At 33.1% G+C, this 27,157-nt stretch overlaps 3 protein-coding genes across 10 annotated transcripts; 1 reads left to right on the top strand and 2 right to left on the bottom strand.

Moving 5' to 3' along the window:
* Nucleotides 1-1,759: 1,759 nt before the first annotated feature.
* On the top strand, nt 1,760-5,284 carry LOC144574322 (internal alternative NAD(P)H-ubiquinone oxidoreductase A2, mitochondrial-like). Its single transcript, XM_078324266.1, has 8 exons — nt 1,760-2,200; nt 3,300-3,519; nt 3,619-3,779; nt 3,884-3,949; nt 4,058-4,221; nt 4,298-4,412; nt 4,583-4,762; nt 4,869-5,284. The coding sequence occupies exons 1-8, from the start codon at nt 1,820-1,822 to the stop codon at nt 5,019-5,021; spliced, it is 1,440 nt and encodes a 479-aa protein (XP_078180392.1). The 5' UTR covers nt 1,760-1,819; the 3' UTR covers nt 5,022-5,284.
* Nucleotides 5,285-6,007: 723 nt separating this feature from the next.
* On the bottom strand, nt 6,008-10,202 carry LOC144574277 (HIT-type Zinc finger family protein). 8 transcript variants are annotated; one of them, XM_078324235.1, is made up of 10 exons: nt 9,984-10,201; nt 9,780-9,811; nt 9,459-9,500; nt 9,006-9,065; nt 8,402-8,443; nt 7,936-7,995; nt 7,667-7,750; nt 7,170-7,258; nt 6,413-6,463; nt 6,008-6,319 (listed from the first exon to the last, which is right to left on the bottom strand). In XM_078324235.1, exons 1-10 carry the CDS (start codon nt 10,052-10,054, stop codon nt 6,287-6,289), a joined length of 564 nt encoding a protein of 187 aa, XP_078180361.1. In that variant the 5' UTR covers nt 10,055-10,201; the 3' UTR covers nt 6,008-6,286. The 8 variants fall into 8 exon arrangements, with proteins under 8 accessions (XP_078180361.1, XP_078180352.1, XP_078180341.1 ...); XM_078324226.1 differs by having other exon boundaries at nt 7,667-7,744; nt 7,936-7,998; nt 9,006-9,068; nt 9,984-10,200; XM_078324215.1 differs by having other exon boundaries at nt 9,006-9,068; nt 9,984-10,199.
* A 2,632-nt stretch (nt 10,203-12,834) lies between these two features.
* On the bottom strand, nt 12,835-14,555 carry LOC144574269 (selT-like protein). Its single transcript, XM_078324196.1, has 4 exons — nt 14,221-14,555; nt 13,902-13,972; nt 13,459-13,774; nt 12,835-13,153 (listed from the first exon to the last, which is right to left on the bottom strand). Exons 1-4 carry the CDS (start codon nt 14,482-14,484, stop codon nt 13,037-13,039), a joined length of 768 nt encoding a protein of 255 aa, XP_078180322.1. The 5' UTR covers nt 14,485-14,555; the 3' UTR covers nt 12,835-13,036.
* Nucleotides 14,556-27,157: the final 12,602 nt, after the last annotated feature.

The following is a 27,157-nucleotide window of genomic DNA, read 5'->3' as shown; positions in this document are numbered from 1 at the left end:
CTTCCTTTGTAATTATATGGGCTTTATAAATTGAGCTTTTGACTTTAACCATGATTGTTTTAAAATTATTAATTTAAATGAGAAGGAACTCCTGTTGTTCATCAACGAGTTAAAAAGGTAAATAAAAGCCCAGAGTTAATTATGAATAGATTAAGATAGTTAATTATGCCATAATGCATGGGTTATTTTGTAATTTAAATAGAAAAAAAATAGATTATGTCATGATGCTTAAGATATTTTGAATAGAAAATGATCGATAGTTTATGATATTGGTATTATTATGGATATTTTGAGAAGCAATTTGGACTTTGTATTGGTTCAATATGAATATTATAATTTCTTAATCAATTTCGTATTATTTATTGTTCTATGAAACTTAGATAATATTGATATTTAGTACAAATATATAATGTAATTTTTATAAATAAAAAAAATACTATGTTACATAGCTTTCGCTATAGCTTTTTTTTAGCCTTTCCGCAATAAACGTTATTTAGAACCTTAATATTTTTATACATCTAAATTTAATAATTTATATGAATAAAAAAAATTTCCCTCACCCAGACCCCCTCTCCAAGGAATCACAACTTGGTCCGGTCTGATGTCTCCACTTATTATTTTAGCCAGGCCAGTTGTTGGCTTTTTGCTTACAATAGAGGTCAATGACTCAAAAAGTAAACAGATCAATAATATATTAATTGTATTGCCATCTCTCCAATTGTTAAATTAACTGTACAGAATCATAGGCTGCTAAGACTGGAATCTTCTAATAATCTCTCCCAATGTTCTCTCTCGATCAAACATAATGTACATTCCAAATTCCCAACTTTTGGGGAATGCGTATCCTCTGCATTAACTCAAAAGCACCTTTTAAGTTAATAAATATCACAACTTGGTCCGGTCTGATGTCTCCACTTTTTCTTTTAGATAGTCCTGTTGTTGGCTTTTTGCTTACAAGTTACAATAGAGGTCAATGGAGTGAGTCTATAGTACTATGCATATTACGATTTGTTACCGTGCTACGGCTCTATATTCGAGTTTTCAAATCCTAACGGTCGATCGAACCGTTCATCTTGTTCTCCATATTAATATGTGTTTAGAGACCAAATTTTATATTTTTTGAAATTTTTTTACTATTTTTTTAGATTTATTGAAAATCACTGTTTTTGGATGGTCCAGAATTTTCAGATCAAGTGATTTTCTAAATATCTAAAAAAATAGTAAAAAAATTTCAAAAAATGTAAAATTTGGTCTCCAAATGCATATTAATATGGAGAACAAGATGAACGGTTCTGATCGACCATTAGGATTTGAAAACTCGAATATAGAGCCGTAGCACGGTAACAACCCATGATATGCATAGTACCATAGACTCACTCGAGGTCAATGACTTAAAAAGTAAACAGATCAATTCTATATTAATTGTATTTCCATCTCTCCAGTTGTTAAATTAACTGTACAGAATCTGGAATCTAATAATAATCTCTCCTAATGTTGTCTCTCCATCAAACATAATGTATATCCCAACTTTTGGGAGACCCACTTAGCAGCTTCTACTAAGCCTTTTAAAAAAAAAGTTCTTTTGGGAGACCGGAGAATATGGTTTGAATCGTTAAGATCGTTCAGAAATCATCTATACCGTCCATTTTAAATCTAACGATCAGAACCAAACAAGCTTCCTCTATCACAACATCTGCATATCCATCTTTTCCCAGCCATCGCAAATCCTCTTGCCACGTGTCACCATCTTGAAAGCCCCACCACACATCTTGTACAAAACCGCTCCTTCCTGCTCTCCCTCCCCCGTCACTTCCAAAAAATGTCATTTCTCCGCCAGCTGCTCCGATCTCGATCCAGTGTTTCTCCGATCAAACAAACCCGTTTCTTCACCACATCAGGCTTATCTTCATTGGTCCCCACAGAGAAGGGGAAAGACAAACCAAGGGTCGTTGTACTGGGTACGGGATGGGCCGCTTGCAGGCTGATGAAAGGGATCGACACTGGTTTGTACGATGTAGTGTGTGTCTCTCCGAGGAATCACATGGTGTTCACGCCTCTCTTGGCCTCGACATGTGTTGGCACACTTGAGTTCAGGTCAGTGGCTGAGCCGGTGTCAAGCATCCAACCTGCCATTTCACGGCTGCCCGGATCATACTTCTTTCTGTCACGGTGCACAGGTGTAAATACTGATACTCATACGGTAAGTCTTCTTTTTTGTTGTGTATATGCCTTTTCAGGGATTGAAAGGAAGTAATGCCACCAAACCCCCAAGTCCCCAACTATACTTTTTATCTTCTTTGTGCAAATTTCGCTCCTAACTTGTGAATTTGACAATCACATAAGCACCCACATCCAATTTCCCGTTTAGCTTAGTTCGCACTAGTAATTGCCTGATTGATTTTCATGGAATATGCATTCTGAATATATTAGTTGTATTTGTTTATTGCAATTTTTGAATTAAAAATCAATATTTGTTTCATTTAATCAGAGCATACTCTATTATTTTGTACAGTCTAGATATATGATACATCAGTGGTGCATGACTGCATGGGTTAATTAGCTTTTAAAAGGAAAAGGAAAAAATGTGAGAATGAAAATTTACAGTACTCTGTTGTGGATATGCTAACGTAAGTTCATTTGTAAATAATAATCTTGCCAAATGAAAAGTAAAATAATTTACAAATTCATGGTATCTTACTACAACAACAACAAAGCCTTTAGTCCCAAATAAGTTGGGGTAGGCTAGAAATGAAACCCAGCCAGGTATCTTACTAATTGCCTCAAAGGCATTAACTGCAACTGATGAAAATTTGGTTCGAGCAGTAGTCACCAATCACAGTTTACCTGTGTACCTGTCACAAAAAAATATATATATTCTGATCTCCTGTGGTCTGAGAATTCGGATCCAGTGAGGTACCACATCGCCTAGAATGATAACCGTCTGCTTTAATCTGGCACAAATCTTAAAGTGTACCCATGAATCTAAGGAAGGCCCGTTTTAATTTGGCTCGGAGCTAAGGGATAGGCACTTATGGTCTGAGGGGGAAAGGATTTTATGCATATTTTGGGAAGTTAACAATTTTACAAAAATGGGTCAGCACCAGTTTAGGTGTAGTCAGGATTTAGAACAATTATACAAGGCATTTATTGCATGGAAAACTGGAACATAGTGTGAGAGATGTTTCCTAATTTTTTATTTTTGCGAAGAGATTATTTTCATTTGGAAACATTATCTGACAATTATTTTATGTCCTTTTCCTTTGTATGTTTTTACCCCCACCCCTCCTCTGTAATATCAGATTGATTGTGAGGCTGCTGTCACAGATGAGGATAGAGACCCACTAAAGCCCTGGAAGTTTAAAATTGCATATGACAAATTAGTCATTGCATGTGGGGCCGAGGCATCTACATTTGGTATACATGGGGTTAAAGAGCATGCAATATTTCTCCGTGAGGTGCACCATGCACAAGAGATTCGTAGAAAGCTGCTTCTCAATCTCATGCTATCTGATATGCCTGGTATGTGTATCATTTCATTGTTGTAGTGTGCTGATGAATTACAATAGTTAGCTTGAATGTGGTATGGTCACATGAGATTACTTAATTTGTTGATTACAGGTATTTCAGAAGAGGAGAAAAGGAGGCTATTGCATTGTGTAGTTATCGGAGGTGGGCCCACAGGGGTTGAGTTCAGTGGTGAACTTAGTGATTTCATAATGAATGACGTCACCAAGCGTTACACCCATGTTAAAGATTATATTCATGTTACCTTGATTGAGGTCTGGAAAGCAGTATTTCTTGTTTCTTACCTTAAATGAACTTGTTGTGAGCTCAAATAATTTTGAATTTGTTTAATATAGTGTATTGTCTTCCCTTTTACTAGGCAAATGAAATATTATCAAGCTTTGACATACGGCTGAGACAGTATGCTGTAAAGCAGTTGACCAAGGTGAGAATATGAATACCTGACTTGATTGAAATATATATTGTGGAAACCAATTTTAAGGTAAATTTCTCAAATAGATTAATATTTCTGTAAATGAATTAAAAATACCAGTCAGGGGTCCGACTAGTACGTGGAGTAGTGAAGGATGTGCAAGGAGAAAAAATTATTCTAACTGATGGCGATGAGGTTCCTTATGGCCTTCTTGTGTGGTCCACTGGTGTGGGCCCCTCCTCATTTATTCGCTCTTTGGAACTCCCGAAATCACCTGGTGGAAGGTACTACATGCAATTTTTCATGATGTCTTTCTAATTTATTGAACTATGTTGTCACTTTCGTGCATTTTGTTTACAGGGTAGGTATCGACGAGTGGCTAAGAGTTCCCTCTGTGCCTGATGTATTTGCAATAGGTGATTGTAGTGGATTTGTTGAGAGTACTGGGAAACCAGTTCTTCCTGCTTTAGCTCAGGTTAGATCATCTTTTTTGGGTTGTTATTTGCAGAATCCTCAAAATTGTTCGGTGTTAGTTCCAAATTTATGAAACTAAGGAGCTATTTTCAACCATGATAATTGTCACTTGCAATCTGAGAAAAGGAAAAAAAAAAGGTTGTGATCAATTCTCTTTTACTTTTGAAACAGGTTGCAGAGAGACAAGGTAAGTACTTGGCTGGCCTATTGAATAAGATTGGTAAAGCCGATGGTGGGTATGCGAACACATCCGTAAATATAGAGTTAGGTGAACCTTTTGTGTATAAGCATCTTGGCAGCATGGCAACTGTTGGTAGATATAAAGCTCTTGTTGACCTTCGGCAAAGCAAGGTTGTCTTTTTAATCAATTTTACTACCGACATTATTCAATTTGTCATCCCCCAAAATGCTGTTTTTTTTTTTTTTTTTTTTGAACTCTGTTTTAATCTTTTGTCAGGAAGCAAAGGGGATATCTATTGCAGGCTTTGTAAGCTGGTTTATCTGGCGATCTGCGTATCTAACACGTGTTATGAGCTGGAGAAATAGACTTTATGTGGCAATAAATTGGCTTACCACCTTTTTATTTGGCCGTGACATCAGTCGCATTTAGAATGAAAACTAGAAGTACTGAACTTCTCATCCATACACAGGCTGAAATTTTCTTCATTCCGGAAATAAATGTGTTGTTAGTTCTTCTTTCCGCATAGTGATTCTTGTCAAGTCTTGTTGTTTCTTTGTAATTCCATGATATAGAAAGGTAATGTTTGTTAAATGTTTATTCAACTGCGTTAGAACACGGAAATTTCATGTAAATTGTGAGATAATTCATTGAATTATAGTTGCCTTTATATTATACTCTCTTATTATTGTTTAGATTATATTATACTCTCTTATTATTGTTTAGAGTAGGAGTTATTCTAATTTCTTGACTGGTCTTTTGACAAAAATAAAAATGGCGCAAGGAAATTTTTGAACCGTTTTATCTCGGTTGAGTTATTCTGGACAGCGAATATCACAAGGCAGTTCCTAGATAGAGCAACTGGCTGCTAGTATCAGGGGCACACCCAATCAAGAACCCTAATTTACTTGCATTTTCTTGCCTAATTTAACTAAATCCAGTCAAGTTAGCTAAATCCTAATATAACTATAATGGGTTTGAATCCGATTTGTTATTTTTTGTCCCCCTAACAAAAATTCTAGAGCTCTGGCTATTATCCCTAATTTGTAGCAAACATAAGAGGGGACTTATTATTTAGAATTGGAATTAGAGAGATCGATGGTATTCAATTAACCAAAACGCATGACATATGAACGCAACTTGCGATAAATTTGAACATGTTGCTAACGTCAAAATAGAATACTAAAATCATTTTTTAAACTTCAATTTAAAAATTAGAAGCATATATAAAACAAAAGAATGTCGCTTATAAATAAAGACAAATAATATTAAATAGAATTGAACATGAAAAAATATAAAAATTCAATAGATTATTACATAATAAATCATTAATTTTGTACATCAAATTAGGCATACTTTATTATCAACAACAAAACATTTATTAATGAAAAATAAAAGTTTTCAATCATACGATCAAATTTGATAAAATAATTGACGATTGATCTCATTCAAAGTATACCTCCTCAGAGAGGCCCAACACAATGAAACGTCAATTATACATTTCTTTTAACTGCCAACAGTGCCACTTATTTTCAAGCAAGACTTTGAAATTTGAACAAAAGACAAATATTAGGAGCTTTCAGCTCAACACTGTTTCTTGACAAGAAACAGTCCCATGTGTTAGGTGTGAGGATGTTTCCATCAAAGCCTGAGCATTGCCTTGAAAAAATCCATGCTTCCCAGTTCCATGCACAACTTCAACCGTCTCTTTTACTAATAACATCTAGAATCTGCATGGGATAATTAAACTGTTAATAACAAAACAGCGTTAGAATTGGCTTCTTAACAGTTAACTCTTCGAGAGAGTCAAAGAGCAAACATACCTTCTCAGTGAATTCATGAAAATATTGACTTCCCATAGCCTTATCCAATTCCTATCATTTTAAGAGAAATAAAAATAAAATGTGTATAAGATTTGCAGTTATAGTACAATGTAATTAACTCTATGTTTCATATATGAAATGGGCTTCTGCCTTTTTTCAAAAAAAAAAAAAAATGTGTGTAAGAAACTCACGGCTTCAAAATGTGAAAAACAACAGTTAATGATATAAATTAAATTGTCTTAACAAGTAGACTTAAATCAATGCGCAAAACAAAGAATATACTATGGAAAGAAAAAACTATCTTGCTGATGAACAATTCGGCCCCTTTAGTAATGAGGGAAAAGTAACTATGTCTTTTTCTTATAACCTGTATTCTTGTATTGGGAGTTCATATGAACTGCCATAAAAACTATGACACTGCTTGTGGGCTGTCTGATCAAAATCCAATGACCTGGATTAAAACCCCTCAAAAGCTCTCACTGTGATCTGGCTGCTGGATGTTGATCAAACTGCCCACGAATTTTGGCATAGCTTATATATTAGCTGACATAAGAAGTGAACTTATAAATCGATATTTGCATATTATAAGGTTTTTGGTTTTTGCATGAGAGAACCTACTTTTGCAAGGAAATTTATTTTTCAGCTTTTTTTGGCAAAATCAGCTTGCCATATGAGATAACTATTCAAATGAAAGTTTAGTGCGATTTTAATCAAAGTTAATCCACAAAGAAGTTAGATGCAAAGGCATTATATTTACTTGTTCTGGTTCTTCTGAGCTGTCAATCCTTAATATCAAATTCTGTAACTCGTTGCTCTTAAGGGCATCTCTTATCTCCTTGCACTCCACTGATCATGATACAATTAGAGACGTGAGATTGCAATAACCATGTGTAGATTTGTAAATTTTAGATGTGTAACATGAAAGTTGTATAGCCTAACCACCAGGGGCTGAATCAGAAAATTGAGATAGGTGGGGCTGGATAAATAAGTGTTCTGTAATTTCATTTTATGAGGGGGGGCTAATGGTATAATATTTTTTTTGTAAAAATTGAAAATTTTCAAGGACAGACTGAAAAGTTCAATTTATAAGGGGTGCTTAATAGTTAATACCCCTTTCCCTCTATTTACTTCCACTGGTACTAACCACCGATACCATTTGGCACTGTTAATGTAAGTTAGAAGTCAGAAAACAACAATTACTGCACAAGAAAAGCATAAAGAAAGCTGGATTTGAAAAAGAATCAGAGATCATACCTAAAGAATACAATCGCTCTTTGCTGACAATCGAGTTCTCTTCTTCAACTTCAATGGTTTTTCCTGAATGAATTTTAACTTCAACTAAAATGAAAAGAAAAATTAAATTGATGAGCTACATAGTTTGATCAAACTGAAGTAGAAGTATCTCATGATTGTGAATAACTTTGAGGCAATAGATTCAGCAAAATTTATTCAAATGAAATATCTAATTCTGCTATCTACTTGAGTATCTGTAAAATGAATGGTCAAATATGTAAAAGCAATACCATTTGATTTGAAGCTTTCATTCTCAAGGGGCTGAGTTGGCTGAGTCGATTCATTTGTTGCTGCTAAAAATTACAAAATAAAACAAAAAGTCTCATTGTAAACAGAATACAATGTAAGTTAGATATATGCCATTGGCACATTTGAATTATGTAATTGCATAGACTAAGTCATGAATGTCAATAACTTCACAGTATGGATAACAGATAACTGAGGTGAACATATATTTCTTCTCCAGCTCTTTCCAGTACATACCATTTTATCAAGATGAATCCACTAATACCATAATACTTGAAACAAGCTTTTCACTTAAATAATACTGTCAATATTATAATGTATACTAGCTGGGCAATCACACAAATAGCAACTACATAAGCCCAGTATAATTACTAAGAGCAATCACATTTTAGGAGAGATCATCTGAGGATCAATAATTTGTAAATATCAAACAAACAAGTATGTGCTTACTAGCTTTTTCAACAGGAGGCTGTAACTTCTGGCAAAGGTTTTCTGCAAGAAGAAAAATAAGTTAAGTTCTTTTAACATCGATACAGATATTATGAGGACCTGTAGACATCTAGAGCTGAATCATTTTTTAATCCAAAAGAAAAATTATACATCCTCACAAAATAAACTAGATACCAGCATCAGGCATGAATATCAAGTCAAAAAGAAACTCAATCTTCTAATTGGCTGAGGCAAATGGTTCATTTTCTTACCGGTGACGTGCACACAAGCTTATCCCTATGCATCAAAAGTAGATAAATAAACCATTTGCCCTTGGAAATAGACCAATTAGAAAACTGAACATATTTCTTACACAACTACATATTAAGTTTTTGAGGCGTATACATGAAATCCCCCCATAAATAAATAACGGAAGCAACTATGCTTAGAATAAAAAAATAGTTTGATCAAACTAAAGTAGAAGTAATTCATAATTCCGAATAACTTTAAGGCAACAGATTCAGCAAAATTTATTCACATGTAATATCTGGAAGCATTTAGTGCACGAATAAATTTTCTGCTATCTACTTAAGTATCAGTAAAATGAATGGTGTAAAATCTATACCACTTGATTTGAAGCTTTCATTCTCAAGGGGCTGAGTTGGCTGAGTCGATTCATTTGTTGCTGCTAAGAATTACAGAATAAAAAAAATTGAAAGTTAGATATATGCCATTGGCATATTTAAATTATGTAATTGTATAGACTATAGACTAAGTCATGAATGTCAATAACTTAATAGTATGTATAACACATACAATGAGTTGAACATATTTGCTCACCAAGTATTTCCAGTATATATTGCTTGATCAAAGATGAAACCACTAATACCATAATATTTGAAACAAGCTTTTCACTTAAATAATGCTTTCAACTTGTAAAGTCTAATGTCTACTGGCTGGGCAACTACACAAATAGCAACTGCATAAGCCTAGTATAAATACCAAGAACAATTACATTTTACGAGGGATCATCTAAAAATCAAATTTGTAAAAATCAAACAAACAAGTCTATGCTTACTAGCTTCTTCAATAGGAGGCTGTACCTTCTGGCAAAGGTTCTCTGCAAGAATAAAATTGAGTAAAGTTCTTTTAACTTCTATCCAGACATTATGAGGACATGTAGACCCCTAGAGCTGAATCATTTTTTTTTTATCTAAAAGAAAAATTGCATATCCTCAGTAAATAAACTAGATACCAGAATCAGGCATAAATGTTAACTTATCCAGTATGATAAAATCATGCATCTTCATTTTATCAAAAAGGAAAGAAAATAAATAAATAAATAACTTAGACAGAATGGCCAAAAAAAAAGATGATGACAATTTGTTAAAGATAGTACCTTTGTGTTTCTTGAAACAAGCCACAGAACAACTGAAAGTAAACAGAGGAAAAACAAATTAGTATTATTCCATTTTGCTAATTTTTATTTTGGGTGAAGCTAAAAAAAAAAAATAGTTGCTCGGAAGCCTTGAAAAAACAAATTGATAAAATAACACAAGCCATTATGCAAAGCAAGCAAAAAGATAAGTAAAATGGAGCTTACTACGGAGTAAGGCAAGCGGGGCACTTGTACTTGAACTGTACCTCCTTGCACACTTCACAATTCCGACCCATTTTCTCCGTTTAAATTACGGCCATGCACGAAACAGTAGAATACTGGGTTCGATTCGAATTATCACAACTATAGAGCTTACAAGAGCAAAAGATCGAAATTTAGAGAAAGAGGAGAATTAAGGTGGGGGACAGTGCTGTTAGAAGTTAGAACCCTGCCAAAATTGGGACAATGCTGTTATTGAATAAAATTAGGGTTGGGACTGTTGGGTTATCGGGCTCAATTTGGGCCAACGAAAAACTGGCCCGTGTCAACATGATCCAGGCCCAGGTACCTTTTCTGAAAGCCTTGGGATTAGTTGTGCATATATATAGTGGCTGGACTCGGACCAGGGGACCGCCTGTGCACTGCACGGAGAATTCACACCGTAAAAGGGAATCTTTTAGAATTAGTGGATCCGGACCGTTCTTTTATCTTGCACGAATCTCAAAGCCCAAATAATACTGCCTACTGCAATAGCCCCAATCTCAAAGTGACTGAGAGTAATTGATATATCTCAAACAAGAGAATCTTTTACAAAAGAGGATAATTGTTCCTGCACGGAGATCCGAATTCATATCCTCCCTGGTGCCGTCAAAGAGAATCTTTTAGAATTATTAAATTCAAATCGTTCTTTTAACATGACATGAATCTCTTATGGTATATTTGGATGACACAGGAATAGCTGTTATTCCTAACGAGTTATATTCACGTTTGGGTAAAAAAAATGTTATTCTCAACACAAGGAATAGCTCACGTTAACTACTATTTCGCTATTCCTATAAAGTGTTGAGTTAGCGACTATTCCGAATTTGAGATTAACGAGCTATTTCGAGTTATTCTTTGTTTCATCCAAACGTATCCTTAAAGAAAACTCCTACAATCAGATTGAATAAATATGGACCGCAAAGTTGTGGATCTCATTGTCTTGAAAGGATACTTATTCTGAATACTTTTGGTGTTATGGGTCCGAATCCCTAGAGTTACTCAAATTTGAGTTTAGATATAGACTGTCCGATTAGAATTCATTCCTATTCAGTTCATACCTATGTCCATAATGAATAGGATTCTTCAATATTTATGTTGGTTCTGATCGAACGGTCATTATCCAAAAAGTTTTGAGTTATTCACGGAATTTGAATTTGCGTCGTGATGCGTCTCTCTCAGTCTTGCTTGCTTGCTGACAAATTATTTAGAACTCAGTGATCAGATACTTAAATAGTAGAATAAAGGATTTTTTGAATATCGAGTTACCGGTTATGGTTTACTTGTTGAAAGACTTGAAAAGAGAACGAAAGGGCCCTTAGCTAGGGGTGTAAACGAATAAGGATAATTCGCTCCGTATTTGTTCCGTATTCGGAGATTATCCAAATTCGGATTAATGGATACAGATAAAAAATATTTTTTGTATATAGTGAAATAATGGCGGATACGAATACGGATAATTTCATGAAGGTGAATATCCGTATCCGTATCCGCAATTATGCATATCCAAAATTGCTTTAAACCGGCTCTAACTTTACTGCTCCGGGTAAAAGTTGTTATATAATTATCTCATATTCATTTCAGTTTTGATTGTGGGATAAATGATAATACAATTCGGTTTCCAATTTAATCTATTTTTCACTGGTGATGGTGCTACAATAGTGTTATTTTCTTTCCTTTTTACTTCCATTTATTCACTCTCCATTCTTTTACATTCAAGACTTTAGCCCGTGAATGTAGTATGGTTTTAGTCTTTGTTAAATTGATTTTAGCTCATGTTTCAAGACAACAACAAGGCACTTTGTATCTTAAAGTATACAACTCAATTTTTCATTACGTATTTGTATTCGAATCCGTTAACTAATATGCTTTCGGTAGCACTTAGGCCGTTGAATTCGGTGACTAATATGCCGAATTGACTATATATACATCCTTTTATTCGTATTGACTAATATAGCACTTCGACCGAAGTGCTACCAATCCAAATTTCAAAAAATCACATTCGAAACTTCAAACTAAGTAATTAAGTAAATTTATTATATATTGAACTTGTAGAATACCAATTTTTGCTATTTTTTGAATTTTTTTTACTATTTTTTTATGATTTATGAAATATGACAAAAAATGACCTAAAACATTGGCAATATTATTTTATTTTTAGACCATTTTTTGCTATCTTTTATAAATCATAAACAATAGTGACAAATTATAAAAATAGTAAAATTGGTATTCTGCAACTTCAATATATAACCAATTTACTGAGCTACTTAGTTCGAAGTTTCAAATGTGATTTTTTGAAATTTGACTCGGTAGCACGGAAAGCATATTAGTCTGTGTGTGCGCGCGCAATACGTGAATATAGATGGAAAAATAACTAATTTTGATGAGAAAATATCTAAATCATCAAGTTATGATGGACATATATCTAAATTTCTCTTTAAAGTAAAAATGGTGTGGAAATTCATGACTTTCATTCCTCCGTGAATAAACAGTATTGATCATATATTGTTTCTTAGGGTATAGTATACATGATCGTATGATCCAATAATGATACAATACCATGATATTTGTTCAAAACGTCAAGCATATCAAGAAAGTAATTATGAACATATTAAGATAATACAAGTATCACACAGCAAAATTGTCCTGCATCTGAGGGTTCACAGGAAACGCTATTAGTAAAAAAGAAAACTCTTTCAACCAAATTTGCACAAATGTAACAATTTCAAGCAAAGTTAACACATCATATTAATTTGTGCACCTCAGTTAAGGTTGTGCGAGATATTCAGATTATTTTAATCTTTCAATACTGCTCAAATTCCAAAATTAACCAAAGTCATTTGCAAGAGCACCAAAATCCTTTAAATAAGCCCTCCATCCATGAAACTAAATTATTCTACCAGAAGTTGTCATATAAGTTACAAGGGAGTAGTACTCTGAGACCAAGTTTCCAGATTTTTTCAAAATACAAAAATAAATTCATTGGAAATTAGAAATACCAATTGACAAACATATTTTTTCTATGACCAAACTTGATCTAGATTCTTTCCAAATTGGGAGTCGGACAATCTACTGCCAATCAGCCCTCTCAACTCAACCTCACTCGGGAACCTCTGCTCCATCAACTTAGAGAAAACCTATAGCAATTTAGAATAAAATCATGTCACTAGAACAAAAACCTAGCTGCTATTGACACTAGTGTGACTAGTCAGGAGTATATATAAAAAGGGAGTATCAGTACCAAATACCATTGCCTGCCTACTAACACTTGCTGAATTTTTATTTTTCTTTTAAATGGTTCACAAGTAGCAGCATGCCAGCATATACCAACGAGTACAGGATTTGTTCCAGAATACCTGTTCGGTCAAGTGGATAGTATGGCAATTCTGAACAAAGAAACCTAGTAAATAGAAAATAACAATATGAAGAAACTTTGCTATACCAATTCTCCATTGCAGTACACTTCAAATGCACCGGAGCTCTGTAAGAATGACTGGAGAAAGTTACCAAACAGCCAAGTGCTAGCAATTGCACCAAAGCGATTGGCACGTAAAGAGAAGTACCATGCCGGTGGGGCCATACCCAGCCTTGGGAAAATATGATCACCAGCTGTTATTATAGCAACAACCCCCATCTGGACAATCGGTACCGCTTTGCTTAGAAGACGTTTCGGGAGGGCCGGAGGGTAGTTTTCTAAAATCACATCAATGCCAGGGAAGGAAGCTTCTAGCATTTTCTTCATGGTCATGGCATTTCCCCTGATAAATTAGTAATCTATTAATACTTATGTATGATTTTAAGCTATGTTGCAATTAGCAAATCTCTTATTATATCCATCTGCTGTAATAAAATTTTATAAACTGTAATATGGTACAAAAAACTGACTTATAGGAGCAAGAGGCACAAAATTTCAGCTCGATTGTTGTGCCATAACCAACTCCACCAAGATGAGGCTCCTGTTAATTACCAATCACAAGAAAGAAGGTAAGACCAAAGAAAATCAATTTGAAGATTTCAAACTCGCAATCTTGTATAAAGTTCCAGGAACTATAGAATATTTGGAATTAGCTAACAAGGATTGATAATATCAAGTTATTCGCTTCTGTTGTTTCTAATTATCTGCTCTTAGGTTTCAGCAACTAAAATCCCAACAAAACAAAGAATCACCATTAGATTTATCATAATTATGGAAGGGAAAACGTACGGGAGTAGTGAAGGCGGAATCGGAGGGGTTTTGAAGAACGGGTTCAACCGGCGGCAGGAGGTGGTGGGGGTGGTGAGGGTGGTGAGGGTGGTGGGGGTGGTGGGGGTGGTGGGGGTGATGGGGGTGATGGGGGTGGTGGGGGTGGTGGCCGTGCGGCGGGCGGTGGAGAGGGTGGTGTGGTGGTGGAGGAGAGAAGATATTGATGAGATCGGAGCAGAGAAGGAATATCGGTAGACCCACTAACAGCATCTGTACCCGATCCATTTTCTTCTGTGTCGCTTGCCTTAATCTGAATTTCTGATTGTGCAATCGGGAGAGAAGAGAAGACCTTTTCGGCCAATTATATGAATAAACCCTTCGGTCCCGTTCGGCAACACATGGTGGATTAAATAATAATCCGTGCTAAGGAGGGGTTGTTCGGTAAGCTAAAGGAAGGGGCGAAGGATTAAGATGGCTAAAGGAAGCTAAAGGAAGGGGGGGAGGTGCCTTAAGGAACGGGCAGGGGATTAAGATCCGGGCAAAAGGAGGCTAAAGGAGGTTGTCTTAATCCGCGCTAAGGAACCGGTGTTCGGCAAGATTAAGTGGCTAAGGAAGCTAAAGGAGGCTCCTTTAGCCTTAAGGAGGCTTAAGGAGGCCCTAGCCGAACGGGGCCTTCAAGTTAGAGAGTTTTTTCCTCAGTAAATTTGTCCCTGCCATGTAGAATTCACATCCTCTCCAATACCTGATAAGGGAATCTTTTACAATTACTAGATCTGGACCGTTCATTTTAACTTGGCGCGAATCTCAAAGCCCAAAATATTGCTGACCTGAATCTCAAACTGTAAAGTGAGGGTAATCCTTGCAATACCTGAGAGGATACGAACTCCTGCCAAGTAGGAGTGTTTAAGTGGTCAGTTCGGTTCAAATCAAACTAAACCGATTAAGAACCGAACCGAAGAAACCGAAGTAAATTTCGGTTTGTTCGGTTCAAACCAAAGTAAACTTATTGGTACTATTATTAATGAAAATAATACATTGTCATACACAACAATTGAGGTTCGGCTTGGTTCGGTCCGATTTGATTTAATGAAATCATTATAATACCAATAAAATTAGAGCCGAGCCAATATAAAATGGTCGGTTCGATTTAATCAGTTTTGAGAAATCTAAACTGAACCGATCCATTTAAACCGAAATTTGATGCTGCCGAGTTTGATGCGTTTTTTTTTTTCTTTAATAAATGATTAAATTCGCATCATACTATCTCAAAAATAGAGTTGATCTATAAAAAGTTCGAACCATTCAAATTTATACTATACGAATTTTAAAGCAACAGTTAATACTACCACGTCAATTCCAATTTCCAAATAGGCTCCAAATAGAATATGGCCCGATTTTGAGATAAACTAAAAAAATTATTTATCTCAGATAATACAGACTCAAATCGGAGCGAATCTACGAGATAAAAATAAGAGTCAATTTTATAGCACACAGTTTCATATCATATGTATTTTCAAAATAAATATATCATATATAGTTAAAATTGACCCCCAATATTATTGAAAAATATTTATATCATTAATCTTCGTATTTTCTCAAGAAATAATTTTGTACGGTTGAACCCATTATTGAAACCGAATTTTAGTTACCATTTGAAAACAAATAAAGACAAATACAGAGTTGATATAAAACTGGAAAAAAAAAATCAGAATAATATCTGTATGCCATCTAGGGGTGCAAATGGATCGGATAGTGCTAAAACCATATTCGTATCCGTATTTTTTTCGGATATTAATTGGATACGGATACGAATCGGATATTAAACGGATACGGATCGAATATTTTTCGGATACGAATACGAATACGGATATAATTCGGATTCTTAATTCAAAATACATATGTTATGCCATTACAAAATATATATATAGCCATAATTAAAATTCATCAATTCACCAACCATATCCAATTAACTAAAATTCACCAACATAACTATAATTCCAATCAAAATATACCAACACAAAAGATATTCTCTCTAAACACATGTATTTCTAAAATAAAAAGAAAAATGTAACATTTGAATATTTTCAGACATATGAGCGGGTTTGCATTGAGAAATGGCTTGCATCAGGCCATGACACCTGTCCCTAAAATCTCACTAAGAGACAATACCGTAAATAAAAAGATCTAACAAAAATAATAGAAATTAAGTTAGTCAAAATTAAAATCCAACAACAGTGGTCAAAATTCAATGAGAATGAGTCACATGAGCAATAATCTAACAATAATAATCAAAATAAAACTATTGTTTGTACCTTAGGTCTGAAAATTGAGAATAGAAGTTGAATTGTCGAGAAAGGAACTCGTCCAATTCAGTGAAACAAACCAACAATTTGGAAATGATCTATTTGTGGAAGTTTTTTGCCTCTGCGGCAATATGGGAAACAAAGCAACAATTTGAGAAACAAAACAGCAATTTGCCAACAATAATTATTATTATTGAGCCTCCGCTCCGCCACAATGAAAGAAGAAAGTCCAAAGGTTACGAATATTATCGGGTATGATTCTAGAGAAGTTGAAAGGTTCGCGGAGAAATGAAATTGAGATAATTCGAAAGGTCTGATTTTAGAAAACTTTTTACTGGGTCAGTACACGGATATCTGTTAAATTAAAAATTACGGATACGGATATTATTTGTATCCACTTTTGAAAATTGAAACCATATCCGTATCCGTATCCATATCCGCATAAGTAATATCAGTATCCGTATCCACAAATTATCCGTATCCGAATATCCGTATCCGCAAAAAATCGGATACGGATCCGGATCCGAATGGATAATATCCAATCCGTTTGCACCCCTAATGCCATCCTGTTTATCGGGTAATTTTTTTTTTTCTTTTAATTTCATGTCAACTCGGTATTTTTTATTTATTCAAATGGCAACTAAAAAAATCGGTTGTTCAAACTTCCGCTTTTGTCGCTTAAACTATCGGTAATGTATTCTCAATTAGGTGACACTTCACTAGTTTTTAATTTATTGACTACAAAATTAAATATAAATAACTTAATTCTCGCATTTTAGTTTGGTGTATTATTTTGTTTGAGTAAAAAATGCAGATTAGGTCACTCAACTATTGAATATTCACAAAAAATTATGTCATTAAGATTTTAAATTTACAATCTCTTATATGGAAGACATTGTCTTTACTACTAGATCAAAAAATAATTTTTATTTTTTGCATGATGTTATTTTTTAGTGCACAATTTTCGTTGTTTCAAATCACATTGAACAAATTATTCTCCTGATTATTGTATTTTCCTCAAATTCAATTCTAAATCCGATTGGAGAGTGGAAGAGAGGATTCCGATTAGACCCGAATTGTACTTCCATAATCTGTGATGAAATATCTATTCTTATAATAAACACGTAGATATTATGATTCGTTAATGGTTGTGATTAAAATATGAAATTTCAGATTGATTATCAGTCCTCCAATTAAATAGTCTACTTTCTTCTGATAATGTGCATCTTTTTTTATGTTTTTGTAAGTGTAGAAATCTAAATTAATTTAGATACGTACTTGCCACAAGTCTATTTAGTTTGCCTTTTTTTTGTCTAGGTTTCTGTTACACCCCAAACCGAGAATTTCATATTAGGGAATGGTTAATCCTCACCTCGTGTCCATTAACTCAATAAACACGCAAGGCTTAACAAATATAAATAATTAAATAAATGTGAAAGCGTGAATAATACGAATAAAAGCACAAGTCATAGAATCTGCAAATAAACATACATATATAAATGTCCATACAACCCACATCATAATAAAGTAAAACACCAGAAAGTGACACATGATCTAACGAATCCGGTGCACGAAGCAAAAGCACTAGTACTCGTATATCTTGTCTAAAGGTCCTATAAATAAAGTCAAAATGCGTGACATCGGTATAGACTATCCTCGAGTACTCTGCGCACGGTATTTTCACTACCCGCACAATGAGCTGGGTTTGTTCATGCAATTTTAAAGGTTTTTCGATCTTTCAATCGGCTTTTTGACTACCACGACTAGAGTGTTTTAGGTACGAAATTATATTTGTTTCCTATACTACCTCGCAGTTGAAATATCTCAAAGACCTCACTAAATTAATAATAATATAATACAATACCCTATTTTACATTAATAGTTTTGATTAATTTGACATAAATTCTCACAGGTTATTTATATAGTGTTTTAACGATTTTATTCATTTTTACGTTTAATTCATTTAAGTTAAAAGTTTTAATTGGTTTCAATTTATTAAAATTATTAATTACTAATAATTAATTATGATTTATAATTAATTAATCATCTTTAAATTTCATGTTATAACAATTTCTTTCTATTTTCTAAATGTCATTTAAGAAAATTTTGAATTAATCAGTTATGTTTTCATTTATTTATTTTTGTATCATATAAGAAATGTTGTTTGCCATTTAATGATCTCGTTTAATTAAACATAATTTTATTATTTATTTAAGATAACATATAAATATAACCCATATAACTTTAACAAAAGTCATAATATGACAACAACAAATAATACAACTTATTTTAATGATTTTTTTTCTCTTGTTTCCCCATTAAGCAACATAAATATAAAAACAAATCTCTTGTATGTATCAGTAAAAAAAAAATCTCATAAGTATTTCATTAAAGAATGAGATTTACATTTATATGAAAATATGTTGGTCTATTTTTTAATTGCTGAATAGTTATTATTTTTATTGATCCTTCTTTTTGTGAAAATATGTTATTTTGTATGAAATTTTTTGTTCTCTTATATTATGTTTCAGTTACAATGCACGGACACGTACTAATAATTCCATGATCAATGCATCGTAAAAAGTTTGACAAGACAAGTGCTACACAAAGTTTTATACATTGTAGTTTTCCTTCTGCGATCACTCATTTACCTTTAATTATTATAAATTGATTTTAATTTTGTACTTTATTATCAGCTGGAATTTTATGGAGACAATGAGATAAATTATTTTGGAGGTACATTAATCATTTTGAAGGATGAGGGTTCAAATGCCTTTATTTTTTGTGTCTCTACCGTGCTTTCATTTTTAAAAACTTTAATAATTTAAAATTTAAAACTTAAAAGTCAAAATAAAACCGTTGGATATGATTTACATTATTTTATCTATGCATGTGTAAAAAATTATGACATTTTAATTTTATTTTGATTGTCATCAAGAGCTTGTAAAAAATGCACTGATGTGGATGATTTATAGACGTTGATTTTTTAACCTATTGGTTCACATAAAAACAAAGTTTAAATGTCATAATTTTTTATAAGCTCATAGAGAAAATAACATAGATCAGATCTAACGATTTTATTTTGACTTTTAAGTTTTAAATTTTGAATTATTAAAGTTTTTAAAAATTGAGACATGGTGGAGACACAAAAAATGAAGGCATTTGAACCCTTCTCTTGAAGGATTTAGATCAATATCAAAGAAATCAAATAAAATTAGCATCGGAAAAAAAAAAGAGCTATAGTAGTGTATTAATTTTGCCCTCCTAGGGCAGCCCGTGCCCTGCCCGCTCGTACCCTATGCCCGGGGTATCCGTGTCCGAGTTTGGGTATAGGTCGGATAAATGGGTACACAGGTACGGGCAAAAATCGGGCCGGTCACGATTTTTTTGGCAAATTCCCGACCCTACCTGGATCGACCATACCTGTACCCGACCATACCCGTACCCGCGTATCCGTGCCCTGCCCCTATACCCGACCCACTTTAATTTAAAAATAAAAAATCCCCCTTTCCCTCCACTTTAATTTTAAAAAAAAGAAAAAAAAATAAACCGGACCGGACCGCCCTGCCCCTTAAGGGTACAATGGGCACAGGTATAGAACGGACAGGGCACGGTTTTTGAAAAAAATATCCGAGATATCCGTCTACCCGTGATACCCATGCCCGTACCAGAGTATGCCCGGCCCGGCATGGCCCAGCCCGAGATTAATACACTAAGCTATAGTACATTAGTACTTGAGCACATGAATGTAATAGCGCAATGAACCGATGCAGTGTGTTGTAATGTACTTGAGGGGGCATTATGAATAGTTCGGGCCCACTGTGTCGTTACTATATTTGATGAAGTAGATTGCAATACAGTACACTTTTTTGTTCTTATTTTTTCTTTAAACTTGAAAGTTAAACTATTTAACTATTTAGGGTCTGTTTGGCAGTCAGTACAGAATAGAAATGAATATAGGAATTGAAAATTTTGAACTGGATTTTACTGTTCACGTCGGAAAAAAAAAATTCAGTCTGAGTGATTTTTTTTTCCCACATAAACAGTAACACGCCGAATAAGACCTTAATATTTATAAAAAAAATATTTCAAACATATAATTTCTCATACGGATGACATTATTTTTGTTAACTATTTAATAACTTACTTTTGTTGTCGTATGAGGAACAAATCTTAAGATAATGCCGTAGTACTTGGCAACCTCTATAATTAAAAAAAAAAATCACCATGTATATAGAAATTTTACATTTTCTTAAGAGACGGGCTACGGTGAGTTGTGAAGTAAAACGCATTTCTACTTCATGCCGTATTTTTATTTTGAAAGTCCAAACGACCGATCCGAACTATTAAATGTTTAATCCATATTGAAATGTGCTTGGAGACCAAATTTTACATTTTTTGGAATTTTTTTACTATTTATTAAGCATTTTTGAAATTTGTTGTTTTGTTGTGAACAGTGAAAAACAGTAAAATTTTCTGGACCATCAGATCAGCGACTTTTAAAATTGCTTAATAAATAGTAAAAAAAATCCAAAAAAATGAAAAATTTGGACTCCAAGCACATTTCAATATGGAGAACAAGATGAACGATTCGGATCGACGTTTTGAACTTTAAAACCGCAAAATATGAGCGTGAAGTAAAATAGTCGCTTTACTTCGCAACTCACCGTAGCCCATCTCTTTTCTTAATATTTTATATAATTCAGTCCTTCATCGTAATTATTTTATAAAATATTAATGTGGTTTTGTAGTGTCGTGGTTAGGATCGTATTTGTGATTATAGAAACACGTGATCAAAATTTCGGAGATCACACATTTGCATTTATACGCGTGTATTTTACATGAGGAGGGTTCAAATGCCTCCATTTTTAAAAACTTTAATAACTTAAAATTTAAATCTTAAAATTCAAAATAAAACCGTTGGATATGAACTATATCATTTTATCTATACACATGTAAAAAATTATGGCATTTCAACTTTGTTTTGATTGTCATCTTGAGCTTGTAAAAATATATACAAATGTGAATAATTTATAGACGTTGATTTTTCAACTTATTGATTCATATAAAAGCAAAATCAAAATGTGATAATTTTTTATGGGCATATAGAGAAAATAACATAGATTACATCTAACGGTTTTATTTTGACGTTTAAGCTTTAAACTTTGAATTATTTAAGTTTTTAAAAATGGAGGTATGATGGAGGCACAAAAAATGGAGGCATTTGAACCCTCCTCATTTTACATTTGAGGTTTTCAATCTAATTTTTTTAAGTTTTGTCCATTCATACGAGGTGTCTTTCACCTGTTTTGTCTGAAATTTGATCCTATTTATTTTTAGCACGTAAGATATATATAGACAATAAGAAAAGATATCAGAGAGAATAAATACTGAAAAAACACCACCATTTGTCTGTCTTTTACTCAATTTGGAGGGGAATGGAAATGCCTTACTATTGAAACGCTAACTCAAGAATAATGAAGAATAGTTAATTTTTGATTGAATTAGTAAAGTAGTGAGGTAACTCGTATAATTAAGATAAACAAATAATAGCGAGTAGATCTCTTCATTCAAACGCTGAATAACTCAAAAAAATAGTGTCATTTTCGAGTTAATGCTATTACTACATCCAAATGCAACCATAGGGTTATCTGATCATGAAATAGTGAGACATGTTTAATATATTAAACATATATTGTCTGAGACATGTTTGAGACATCTTTCACTTAGAAATTTTCTGAGTTTTTTCGTTGGGCATGATGCATGCTTGGCGAATTTGAATCTCCCTAAAGTAACTCAAAGTTTGAGTTTGGATTCAGATTGTCCGGTCAAAATATGTACAAAAATAAAGGCTGGTCATGTGAACTTTGCATTTGGCCAAACTAGTCGAAATTCTGATCGGATAGTCTTGATTCAAATTGAAAATTTAAGTTACTTTACGAAAGCTTAACACATTCTTGGTTTGGATGAGCTCAAAAAAAAAAAAAAAATGCACGATAAAAATGATATTACTCTGCAATATAATTTGCAAGCACTTAATTTGTAACGAGTAGAACGATGGTGTTTTTAAATTTTTTTAAATATTTTGATGAGCTTAATTTCAAAATCTATTAAATTGCTTCAAATAACAAATTTAAATTGTTGATCTACTTTTTGAGCCATAGATTTATATACAAAATTTATAATTTTTCAAATTAATTCTATAGGAAGTCAAGCGATTAAAAAGAGAAGGTTTGTGCCTTAATTTTTTATCATATTTTTATCGCTCGACTTTGTACTAAATTAATTTCAAATTTATAATTTTGTATGTAAACACATCACTAACAAAGTAAATTAATTTTAACAATTTAAATTTGTTATTTGAAATCATTCGACAAATTTTCAAATTTAGCTCGCCAGAAAACTTGCTAAGCTTGACAACATCCTAATTCTAGTCACATTTTTAACAATAACAAACCACGCAATTTTGTAGTAGTCAAATCTTAGAGCATCTATATCTCTGGTATTATGAGAGTTTCTAATCTGATATGGTAATTCCTAACTCAGTTTCAGAGATGTGTGAGAGTTTCTTATTTATAAATAATGCAGCAAAGTTTCTTATTAAGAAACTGTTTATAAACTTCACACTGGCCAAATAATTGACTCAAACTATTTGTCCTTTTAATTTATTGCTGACAACTCTAAAATTAATTTCAGAAATGTGAGAGTTAAAAATTTTAAAGACCTTAATTTTTAAAAATTAACAATTATTTAGAAATTAATTTTGTTAGGATGTACGTAGATGCTGATAACCGTTTATATTATTGGGATTGCACGCCCATGTTTTCATCAGGTAAAAAAAAAAAATTGCACCGATTTGGATTCTTGTATAAATCATAATCATAAATTCATAATCAATGAAAAGCGTTTGATGATGTAGAATATAATGTACAGGGACACTTTTAACTTTTGCAGAGCAAAGCCAACAAACTTGGATATACAGAGGAGATGTTCCACAGTCGCTAAAAAACACATAGACAATAAAATCTAACTCACCAAATATTGTTTCTGGTTGAGATAATTTAAGCAATCAAGGTCACTAATTAATCCAAAGAAAAAGTTGGTGAATTGGTGGCGCAATTAGTTGAAAAATCATTTACGTAATGCAAAAGACTGCTCCAGATTTATTAAATCTCTGGATGGATGGGATTAGAGTGAGAAAAATTGCATGGCGGAGCCGGCTCTATCACGGAACGGTACGGCATAGCATGTGCCTTGACTCGTGTGTCCTGTGTCGTGATCATCTTTTGAAACTTTGGCACGACATGGCATGTCACATGAAAAATCTAGTTATGGCACGGCACGTAGTCATGCGAATGACATGTAATTAAGATAATTAGATATTAATTAAATGGTGAATCTTGAATAAACTAACTTAAATTATAATTAAATGGTTACGCGAGTTACGTTTGGGCACGACGTGACTCATGTTGCGTGACCATTTGCGTGCCGTAATCACCTCTTAATATTTTAGTCACGGCATGAGTTCAAAGTCATGGCACGGCACGACACCTCACGTTTTTTCCACTCTAGATGGAATAACTATTTTTTTTATTGAAGGGCTTTGATACATCCATATTTGGTTGCAATCTTAGAATAGCTAGAAAAGTAAATTTAGCATTTGTCTCGTTAGAATAGCTTGTTTTAATCTTTTGTAATAACAAGAAATAGAGAATAGCAGATATTCTAACTATTATGTATAGCAAAAATATTATTTGAATACACATTACTATTTTGAATAACTCTTATTCTCAAATAACCTCTATTTTTGACACATCCAAACATACTCAAGAATTAAATATACGTCTCTGGAGAAAAAAAAAACAAGCATGGAGTTGCAACCCATGATTTGGGGGAGAAAAATGTTGGTGAAAAGTAAAGAAATAAAGGCAAAAATGAATGATGAACCTCCAAAAGAAAGAGACTAGTTGAGACAAGGTTTTGACTGGAAACAAGCTTTAGAGAGATTTATACGATAATTAATTCTACCAATTAAGTATGATTGAAACAACTTGGACTTTGTCACTTCCTTGCACAACAAGTTTTTCTTTTGGACTTGGTATTAATTGGATAGTGTGTTCATACTTGCTCAAGTTTTTCTTTTCTCACTTCCTCGTTATTAATCGGGCACTTGAAAACACAGTGACAAATGAATAGTTCGAGTTCGATTGGGCGGGGTCAAAAATTCATGATTTGAATATAATTCAGATATAATTCGAGAATGATTTGATACAATAAGAAGACAAAAAAAAACCCATGCCCCCAACAAAAAAATAAAAATAAAAAAGCTATTTGCATTTTTCTCGCGAATAATTTGTGATTCGCGTTTTTTTGCATTTTATTCGAAGTTCAGTTCAGAAACATAAAAAAGCAAATAAAATACAAATTATTTGTGAATTTATCGTGTATATTGTTACTATGCTTGGAAACGGTCATCGGACTCGTCAAACTCATTTTTTTATTTTAAAAAAAATGGAAGTTTCCTTAAAAAAAAAATAGATGTCTTCAAAATATCCATAAAAACTCATCAAGTGAATTTTAAATTGATGATTTTTCACACCGAAAATATTATTTTTTCACCGCTATATTAACAATTAATTCTAAACTTATTATCTTTATACGGTCAAATGCCAATCGGAAATCGGACCTTAGATTTTAAATAAAATGTAATAACTATTTAGTAGTAAATACAAAAGAGTTGGACGAAAATTGCTTGTTTTTAATAATAATTGGCATCCTTAATCTTTACTGATTAATTCATGATATGATGTATCTAATGATCATAAAATTGTATCTAGCTTAGCATCTAAGATAACAGTTTTTATACAAGTCGTAAACTCAAAATCGGACAACATTAAAATAAATAAACAAACTTTGACTCTAATTTCATGTTTAAAAAAAGGATCTAACTAACATTTTCTTATAAAAATTACAGAGTTATCACCTGACAAAAGCTCAATGTAAGGTGAAACATCAGTGTCTTCTGTATATGTGTGTGTGTGTTTTGTGCCGTGTTCAATAATTCAAGAAGCATCGCTCCATCTTTCGCTTTCCAAAAGGTTTTTATTTTTTTATTTTTAAATTCGAACTTTGAAGATTGGAATTGACAAATAACTATTCGTCTACAAATCAAGTTTGAAAATTTGTTCTACTAGAAGACGTTGACAATGTGTTGGGTCAAAGATAATCTCTGTGTACATATTGGTGCTCATCTATTATTAATTAATTATTACCTTCTTTACATCTAATTTTATCTATGAATACTACTTCTATGTCTTGTCAGGATTTGATAATACAGGATATAGGCATGACTCATTCAGGGGTAGAGGAAGAGGTTATGGTAGAGGAAGGGGCTATACAAACTATTCAGGATCACAGAGAAGTAATCTATACACTTGGCACCGAGCTACTAATAGCTCTAGAATGAGTTGATCGCTAATTTTTCTATATTACCTTTTATGAAATGTTGTTTGCATATAGTTCACTTTTGATTTTAGAACTATGATGCTTTGGCTGTTATATGCTAGTTTGGTAGGTTGTTATTTTGTATGCCTAATCTTTCTCTATTCTGGAGATTGAAAAGGCACAAACTATATTAGTTTCAATGGAAACTGGTGGAATTTTCCCACTTCTTCAAAAAAAAAAAAAGACGTTGACAAATAGTCACGCCTTATCCTTGCAGACTTTCAATCATGAGCAAAAAGAATTATGACCATTAAAGAGTTATTTAAAAAAATATATATGAGGATAAAATTACAATACCTAGAACTGTACAAAATCGCTCAAATTCGTAACTCGATTATAACTTGCTTGCTAACTACTCGCTTTAACTCGAATCAGTTCCAACTCGAGTTGGCTGTCTCGTTTAATAAATGAGCTGAGTTTGAGCATACCCCAACTCGCTCATTAACAACTCGAGTTACAATAAATTTCATGCCCTTCTAAATAACTCCTAAGTTGTTGTTTGAATTTTATATTTTGTTAGTTGTCTTATTATTTATTTTTGAATTGTTTGTGTTTAGATAAACACTTATTAAATCATTTAAATTATTTGTGTTTAGATAAACTCTTACTAGTATATAACTATAACTAAGAAAATTAACTGGTTAAACAAGTTATAAATGAGTTGTGATCCAATTTGAGTTGGCTTTACAGCTCGTTATTGATATCCCAACTCGAGTTGACTCACTCATTTACTAAGGCCCTGTTCGGTGTGCCGATGGAAATGGGTGTGGGCATAGGAAAAGTAAAAATTTGAACTGCTTTTTACTGTTCACGTGGGAAAGAAAAAATTCAGTTCACGGGAACAGTAATGCGGCTGAACAGGACCTAAATGAGCTGAGCACAAGTTAGAGGTAACTCGCTCGAATTCGGCTCATTTACAGCCCTAACAATAATTATCATATTTTTACATATTATTCTCTAAAATAAATAGTAATTCATGGAAATTTAAGGATGAATAGGAAACAATTGACTCTCATTCATTACATGTGATTTTATCACTGGTCGACTTTCTTATCTTCTAACAACAACAGGGTATGACTGACAAAAAAAATGGTAGCTTGTGCACAATTCAAGCTTTACTTAGCTCGGATCGTTTACAGAAATACATAAAT

This window comes from Carex rostrata, chromosome 2, assembly GCF_964058835.1.
Source record: "Carex rostrata chromosome 2, lpCarRost1.2, whole genome shotgun sequence".
In the NCBI taxonomy this organism is placed as follows: Eukaryota; Viridiplantae; Streptophyta; class Magnoliopsida; order Poales; family Cyperaceae; genus Carex; species Carex rostrata.
Note: the sequence above shows the minus strand (reverse complement) of the source record. Positions and strands in the feature narration are given on the sequence as shown.

Excerpts from the sequence above, each read along its gene's own strand:
- LOC144574322 (XM_078324266.1), top strand. The coding sequence starts at position 1,820 with ATGTCATTTCTCCGCCAGCTGCTCCGATCTCGATCCAGTGTTTCTCCG. Across the intron at positions 2,201-3,299 it reads TAAATACTGATACTCATACG|ATTGATTGTGAGGCTGCTGT; the intron begins GTAAGTCTTCTT and ends CTGTAATATCAG. Across the intron at positions 3,520-3,618 it reads CATGCTATCTGATATGCCTG|GTATTTCAGAAGAGGAGAAA; the intron begins GTATGTGTATCA and ends TGTTGATTACAG.
- LOC144574277 (XM_078324209.1), bottom strand. The coding sequence starts at position 10,054 with ATGGGTCGGAATTGTGAAGTGTGCAAGGAGGTACAGTTCAAGTACAAG. Across the intron at positions 9,501-9,779 it reads TTGTTTCAAGAAACACAAAG|AGAACCTTTGCCAGAAGGTA; the intron begins GTACTATCTTTA and ends TTATTCTTGCAG. Across the intron at positions 7,259-7,666 it reads AGAGCGATTGTATTCTTTAG|TGGAGTGCAAGGAGATAAGA; the intron begins GTATGATCTCTG and ends TATCATGATCAG.
- LOC144574269 (XM_078324196.1), bottom strand. The coding sequence starts at position 14,484 with ATGGATCGGGTACAGATGCTGTTAGTGGGTCTACCGATATTCCTTCTC. Across the intron at positions 13,973-14,220 it reads ATTCCGCCTTCACTACTCCC|GAGCCTCATCTTGGTGGAGT; the intron begins GTACGTTTTCCC and ends GGTAATTAACAG. Across the intron at positions 13,775-13,901 it reads TGTGCCTCTTGCTCCTATAA|GGGAAATGCCATGACCATGA; the intron begins GTCAGTTTTTTG and ends CTAATTTATCAG.